The sequence below is a fragment of the Trematomus bernacchii genome, unplaced genomic scaffold (assembly GCF_902827165.1).
Source record: "Trematomus bernacchii unplaced genomic scaffold, fTreBer1.1, whole genome shotgun sequence".
NCBI classification, from domain to species: Eukaryota; Metazoa; Chordata; class Actinopteri; order Perciformes; family Nototheniidae; genus Trematomus; species Trematomus bernacchii.
The window spans coordinates 1,804,550-1,812,821 of record NW_022987552.1 but is presented as its reverse complement, the minus strand read 5'-3'; the positions used below and the strand labels follow the sequence as shown (position 1 = coordinate 1,812,821).

The following is an 8,272-nucleotide window of genomic DNA, read 5'->3' as shown; positions in this document are numbered from 1 at the left end:
AAAGAACATCCATAACATTCATCTGTTTGCAACTTACACATTAGTTATCTAATATATCATATTCCAATTACTTGTACATAGACTCTTATTGAACTATTTCACTATTTTACTATTTTATTTGTATTTACTTGCACTATTTTATCTGTTTTATTGTGTTGCACTGTTGGAGGAGCCTGTGACCTCAGATTTTCATCGACATATCTACACTGTAACTTTGTACAAATGACAATGAAAGCCTTGAACTTGAAACTTGAAACTGTTCTGTAAATCTGCCACATTCACGGTGTTTTTCGGGGTGTTAGCGGCCGTCTGAATGCCGCTCACTCACCTGCGGTGCGAGTTCCTGTTGCTATTGACATGACCCCGTCCTGAGCAGCCGGGAGTGGGGCACTTTAAAACATTCTCATACATGGCAAGGACTTTGAGGGACAGGAAAAGGTGAGAAAGACAGCGAAGGGTTAGGAGACGACAGGAGAGTCACCGGGCGCTCAGCAGCGGATTTAGGCATGCAAACATTGCAGATTACTGACAACAGGCTACTGAATTTAACAAAACGAGCATGATTACAGCGACACACACACTTGATTTGCATTTTGATCACTGTGCTCATTTCATAATCTGTCATGAGACGATAAACTGGAAGCAAACGTTTGTCATGCACTGTTATGAAATGCACACTGAAGGCTCTTTGAGCAGCTTTTCTCTCAGTGATTGTGCTGTTATGTTAAATGTTTGTTGTTTGTTTTTCATGTATTGCGTCTTGATATGTGTCTGTTGATGTGACACATGGAGCTGCTGTGATGCAAGGAGCATTTCAGACTTGATCTGACCATTAAAGTATTGTCGTGTCGTATCCTATCGTATTATAATCTGCTAGTATATCCATCTGCAGCGGAATGATTTCTTGCACTTTTCTTGCATGTCTCTACATTTAGTTTTGGGGGATTTGTCCTTTCCTGTAGTGTTCTACAGGTTTTAGTGCATGTAAATGGTCAGCAGCGACGGTTAGGCATGCACACATTATTAATGATAATAATACATGGGATTTTTATAGCGCTACATTACAGCTGCTTGACTGACAACAGGCCACTGAATTTAACAAAACGAGCACGATTACAGCTACACACACACTTTATTTGCATTTTGATCACTGTGTCTGGAAAGATTATTTAAATTCGTTTTTGTACTGTCTTTTTGTTGCTTGGTGCCTTCCTGTTTTCTTTTGAAAAGTAACTCTCCCTCTCGTTTCAGGTGTATATATTGTCGTAGTCTCCATTCGTTTTGTGCAGACTACCAGCATATATATCGCCAAGCCAAGATTATTGATTTGCTCAGTGCCTTGTCCTCTATTGAGTGATTTTGTTTTGTTAGCTTGGTTACGTTTTCCTCTAGTGAGTGTTTTTGTTTGAAACTTTGTTTACTATGTCAAAACCAGACCAGATAAAAGACTTTATTTTGAATAAACCTTCTGTGTTGAGTTGTGCTTTTGGGTTCAGGCCTCAGAGTTTGTTCTTGACACTGTGCTCATTTCATAAAATGTCATGAGACGATAAACTGGAAGCAAACGTTTGTCATGCACTGTTAAATCTGCTAGTGACTGCAGATGGTAAAGGATCAATGTCGGGGGTGATAAACGTTTTGCATCATAAGAAACGACAGTTATGTAACAACTAAGGTTTCCTCTTTATATTTTATATATCCATCTACATTGTAATGATTTCCTGCACTTTTCTTGCATGTCTCTACACCAAGGGGCCCTAATCTTCCCTTTCTTGTAGTGCGTTATATAGGTTTTAGTGCATGTAAATGGTCTGCAAAGGCTAAAATCCCTGAGTTACCTCCAGAGGGAGTTTCTCCTCCATTGGACTACTTTGTTTACTTCAATACTAAGTTATATGTGTTTGCATTAAAAGCTTATGAGCATCACTAGCTATAAATAAGACAACATGTAGCTGAAAAGACCTAAATCAAAGCATAACTGAAATATTCTCAGCTCTACCGTATATATTTGCTATTTATAATGTTGTTGATTTAAGTTTCTACTTCATTCTTTTACATGTTGCAGGTCTGATGCCTCTGTTTTATCTGACCTAATGTCCCATATTACCTGGGAGTTTGGTGCGTGATATAAATCAGTCTCATGTTTTCATGCAGGTTTGTTTGTGAGGTGAATTAATCCATTTGTTCATGCAGCAACACAGACACCAAAACCAGACATCAGGCAGGTGTGATGAGGAAACGGAAAGCAAGAAAAGGAGGGAAACAAAAACTAAAGCAAAGTAAAGAAAACCTCTATTTGTGCCACAAGAACCGAGACCACAAACAAGAGGTTTTTTGTGCAGAAATAACTTAATGTTCAAGAACAAAAAGATGCTAAAATACCCAGGAGTCTCAAGCAAACAATCCTCCAGATGTGACGCACAGATTCTCTCTAAAACACACACAGATGTAGTCATGCAGGACGAATGCATGATAGCTTACATGCCCAACACTTTCCCTGATAAACAATCAATCTTACAAGTCATTTTAAGTCTGTGTTTCTCTTATAATATTGTTCTAAAAACGTTGGGATTATCTCAAATGTGTCCAATGGAAATGTAGGTTTAAGAGTTTTCCGAAAAGAGGTGACAGTATCCAGGATCTGAATGTAAACAAAGGAAATAAGTAAGTGATGTTTTACGTTTAAAGCAGCCATGATAAAGTCAGTGAGTACATTTTGGGACGATTTAAATTTAAATAAAACTAATCTTTTATGGTTTTAGATCTAGAAACATCTCTCAGAGGTCACTTCCTTTCCTACCACAAAGTAGCCTAATTCATTTATATTATCTGTTATTTAATTATTAACTATTTTAGCTTCATTACTGCCAGCGATGACTGTTTTGCTGCCATTTCACATAATAAATACTACAAGTACCCAACGTCTCCAACTCTAAGTTATAAAACTAAAAGGTGATTGGCTCTTATTTTCTTGTAAAACAACCTATGGACCCAGTGAGAATCAATAAGCCAAATTATGACAAATCAAAAATAATTTTATAGGCATTTCTACCAAACAGGCAAATGCAAAGTGACCAAATTAAGTTGTTTAAATCAGGGGTTCGCGTGGGGGTCGCGACATGTGCATACACATTTTTCAGGGACGGACTGGCCATCCGTAGAATTCCCCCGCAGCGAGGCTCCCCCCCTCCCCCCCCGCCCCCCCCGTTCACAATCCACTAGCGCAGTGTTTCTCCACTTAGACTTTAATCCATTGTTTGTTTTATATGCTTCTTGAAATCCTAAAAAACACATCGTTTTTCTAGAACAGATTACAAGTCGCCTGAAAATGGTACAAACAAGTGGCAACTTGTGTGACGAAGGTGTTGCACTGGGCTATATCATGCAATTGAAAGTGAAACGTAAGCTCGCTCCATTGCGGAGATATTCCCACGAGAGTGCGGAAAACGTAAATTTATAAATGTATTCACTTGCACCCCCTCGCCAGTCTCTGGCACTGTTATTTTGAAAAGTTTGGGAACCCCTGGTCTAAATCAGCTTATTAGCATTAGCTAACCTCTGATGTTAAATCTAGTTGTTGTACCCTAAAGTTGGATATCAACATTAGATAGTTTGCATGATTATTTAGACATTTGGTGAAAATACTTGTTTTTAGCATCTTTTTTTAAATTAAATTGTTTCTTAAAAATACTTAATTTTTATTATCCTTATATATTTCTCTTTTCATCTACTTTGCGACTTATTTTCTTAGATTGTTTATGTTCGCACCACCAGATACCAAAGCAAATTCCTTTTATGTGTAAACGTACCTGGCAATAAACTTGATTCTGATTGTGATTCTCATTCTGATTCTGATTGTGAATAGCTCCTTCTTTGACATTTCATTTGCTATTTTGCCTACTTCCTGGACCACAGTGAATTTGAGGGTAAAATGAAGGTTTAACCCAACCAATGATATCATTCCTGCGTCCTTAGCAGCTCTGAGAAATGATTGAAACCCAACCAACCATCACACTAACTAGCTAAAGAATGACTTGTTAGACTTATTATTTAGATGTTCTTTTTGTAAAGCAGGGTGTGTTTGAATTGCTTAACATCCAGGCAGAGGGACCTACTCTCAGGCGGGACCCGGTCTTTGTGAGGACACCCGGACAGGCTGCGGTGATGAGGGTACAGACCGGTCACATGACCCGTCCCATCGCAGCCCGGCGTCGGACACTTACTCTCCTTCTTCTCCCCCCTGGAAGAGTCTGGAAAGAAACAGAGAGATGAGGTGGAGCTGAATCAACAGGTAACAACATCCTCTACTCAAGTAGAAGTACAGATAATCGTGTTTAAAAATACTCTGGTAAAAGTAGAAGTACTGACTAAACTTATTTACTCAAGTAAAAGTAAAGAAGTATGGGCTTTGAAATGTACTTCAGTAAAAAGTACCCATAACTAGCAGCTGTTTTAAAGAGTACCTGACCTCCCTTTATATTAATAGAACAATAATGTCATTGTTAGCTAATGAATGTTTCCATGCTGAACAACGGCAACATGACAACGTTTTCATTGGTCCCTCTTCTTTAGAGAAGACCAGGAAATGATGGATACACGGATCGTGTTCAAATCAATAGGCACGCAATGACTCTAAATAATAATGATCACGCCACCAAACACACATTCAAACTAAAGGAACCAGCCTGTTTGGAAAATGTAAGAAGTAGAAAGTACAGGTATTTGTGTTCAACATGTAAGAAGTAGAAAGTACAGGTATTTGGGTTCAACATGTAAGAAGTAGAAAGTACAGGTATTTGTGTTCAACATGTAAGAAGTAGAAAGTACAGGTATTTGTGTTCAACATGTAAGAAGTAGAAAGTACAGGTATTTGGGTTCAACATGTAAGAAGTAGAAAGTACAGGTATTTGTGTTCAACATGTAAGAAGTAGAAAGTACAGGTATTTGTGTTCAAAATGTAAGAAGTAGAAAGTACAGGTATTTGTGTTCAAAATGTAAGAAGTAGAAAGTACAGGTATTTGTGTTCAAAATGTAAGAAGTAGAAAGTACAGGTATTTGTGTTCAAAATGTAAGAAGTAGAAAGTACAGGTATTTGTGTTCAACATGTAAGAAGTAGAAAGTACAGGTATTTGTGTTCAACATGTAAGAAGTAGAAAGTACAGGTATTTGTGTTAAGTAGTGGAGTAAAGTACTGATACCAGAAAATTTCTCTTAAGTAACGAAGTATTTGTACTCCACTACTTCTCCCCTCTGCTGTATACAAACAAATTGCACATGTATGGGCGCCAGATTAAAGCCTGGTATTAAAAGCAGTCTGAACCCAATCTGAATCTGTTGGTAGCTGATAACCACACAGTGGCATTGTTTTGTATTGTTAGTGTTTTTTTAGAGAAATAGGCCCCAGATATTGTCCCACAGATGGATTTTCTCTCCTAACGGCCGTGCAGATTGTTATTACTCATGCCTGACAAGCCAGTAGTCTGATGTTACCACAACGGCCTATTAACAACATAAGCTGCTGTCAGAGAAAAACGATATATCGTGATGGTCCTGAAAACGGCCATTATCTCATTGGCGGTCATGCACACCATTTCTGAAATATCAAAATGGGATTTTAAAAGGTTTTATGAGCCGAGAGGTCAGAAAACTCATCTGATGTGCACAGAGATGTTGGAAACAAGAGGGGAGAAGACAGACATTAAAGTTACAGTTGTTCTGCTTAAGCTTCGAAAGCCTCGGGCGGCTGCAGAGTTGAGAATTACAATAAGTCAGAAAGACAAGATAAACTACTTCCTTTCTGACCTGGGGTCGTATTTCTGGAGTAAAAAGAAGATTCAGCTCCAACATGATGCATAGAGGTGGTGTAAAACTGGCACATTTGGAAGAGGAAACATGAAGAGATGATGCCTTTGTGAACTACGGTCAAACTGTTTTTAGGAATATTTGTTGTACAGAACAATGAGTGTTTTTATTATCTGACAGTGTGGCTTTTTGTACAGATTTAAAGCTCCCTTGTACTGCAGCATGTGTTTGTTAAAGCTGTTATGAAATGATGTCGTTCAGGTGCTGGGAACACTATTGTAGTTTGATTTGTGTCGAGCTACACACACTGACTGACTGAACTAAATGTGCCTCTGGAAGTCCAGCCGACGTGTTAAAAATAGTCCTGGCATGAAAAAAAAAAAACCCCAGACAAGTGTCTCCTGCTCAGATAAAATGCCTGACCACGTGGATGGAAAACAATGAAGACTCCTCATGAACATACGTTTTAAAGATTGATACGCTATAGGCTATAGAGAGCTGAACACAGCAGTAGACTTTTTACCGTGAAAAATCTATATATGTGAATATTTTAACACACACAAACACACACACACCACACACACACACACACACACACACACACACACACACACACACACACACACACACACACCACACACACACCACACACACACACACACACACACACACACACACACACACACACACACACCACACACACACACACACACACACACACACACCACACCACACCACACACACACACCACACACACACACACACACACACACACTGACTGACTGGACTGAATTTGCCTCTGGAAGTCCAGCTGACCTGCACAGATAAAATAAAATATCTGAACAGACTCCTCATGAACACAATGGTGTAATATTGTTACGCTATAGGCGAGAGCAGCATTATTAGACTTTAATAACATGGAGATACTTTTGCAACAAACTGCCTGGACAAAATGTGTCTCCTCATAAACACAATTGTTAACTCGATAACAGTAAAAACATATATATGTGAAGATGGAGAATCAACTGTGCAGAGCGCGGATCGATGCTGACACAGTGGGGGTCTGAAACTATACTACTTTAAGATTTTAACATGGAGATTCTGGACTAAAAGTGCCTCTGGAAGACTCCTCATGAACACAATTGTTAAATATTGTTAGGCTATAAGCGAGAGCAGCATTATAAGAGAGTAACAAAATCTATAGAGTGCTGAAAACAGCAGTAGACTTTTTACAGTAAAATATCTATATATGTGAAGATTTTAACACACACACACACACACACACACACACACACACACACACACACACACACACACACACACACACACACACACACACACACACACACACACACACACACACACACACACACACACACACACACACACACACACACACACACACACACACACACACACACACACACACACACTGACTGTCTGGACTTAATTTGCCTCTGGAAGTCCAGCCGACCTGTACAAATAAAATACAATATCTGACCAAGAGGATGGAAAACAACGAAGACTCTGTAATGAATAAATAAATAATGAACACAACTGAAAAAGATTGTTACGCTATAGGCGAGAACTGGCACTATAAGTCTTTAAGAGTAAACCAATCTATACGTGAAGATGCAGGACTTTGCAGAGCACGGATCGATGCTGACACAGTGGGGGTCATCGTGTGGGTTTCTCTCCACTCTCTTTCCTCTTCCTACCTTTAGGGTAGTACGCCCTCTTCATCCCGTCGTGGTGCATCCTGGACTTCCTCTCCTCTCCAGCGCAGCTCAGCCTGGAGCTGTGTTCTCCTCGGTGGTGATGATGATGATGATCTCTGCGAGGAAGAGAGTGATCGGACGCCATCATGCGGTCCCTCATGACCTTCGCCCTCTCCGACTCCAGGGCGATGGCCTTCTCCAGCAGAGACAGGTTTCCCTTAAGAATAAGAATAATAACTTAAATGTATAAAGCGCCTTTCAGGGGACGCAAAGTCGCTTTACAGAAAGACAGAGAAATAAGAAAGAATGAGCCCACACTCGAGGTACACTGCAATAACTACCAGAGAGGGCAAAAGTACACACTTCCTTTACTCGAGTAGAAGTACAGATACTCGTGTTTAAAAATACTCTGGTGAAAGTAGAAGTACTGACTAAACTTCTTTACTCAAGTCAAAGTAAAGAGGCTTTGAAATGTACTTCAGTAAAAAGTACCCATAACTAGCAGCTGTTTTAAAGAGTACCTGACCTCCCTTTATATTAATAGAACAATAATGTCATTGTTAGCTAATGAATGTTTCCATGCTGAACAACGGCAACATGACAACGTTTTCATTGGTCCCTCTTCTTTAGAGAACACCAGGAAATGATGGATACACGGATCGTGTTCAAATCAATAGGCACGCAATGACTCTAAATAATAATGATCACGCCACCAAACACACATTCAAACTAAAGGAACCAGCCTGTTTGGA

The 8,272-nt window shown here is 39.4% G+C and overlaps 1 protein-coding gene across 1 annotated transcript in view; it reads right to left on the bottom strand.

The window, feature by feature from the left end:
* The window catches only part of myt1la (myelin transcription factor 1-like, a), an 83,393-nt gene that overhangs the window by 33,561 nt on the left and 41,560 nt on the right, over positions 1–8,272 (bottom strand). Inside the window, exons 10-12 of the mRNA XM_034123786.1 lie at positions 7,521–7,737; positions 4,116–4,250; positions 329–419 (exon numbers count right to left, since the gene is read on the bottom strand). Of these exons, the coding sequence (XP_033979677.1) occupies positions 329–419; positions 4,116–4,250; positions 7,521–7,737 (443 nt within the window). The remainder of the gene's footprint in view (positions 1–328; positions 420–4,115; positions 4,251–7,520; positions 7,738–8,272) is intronic.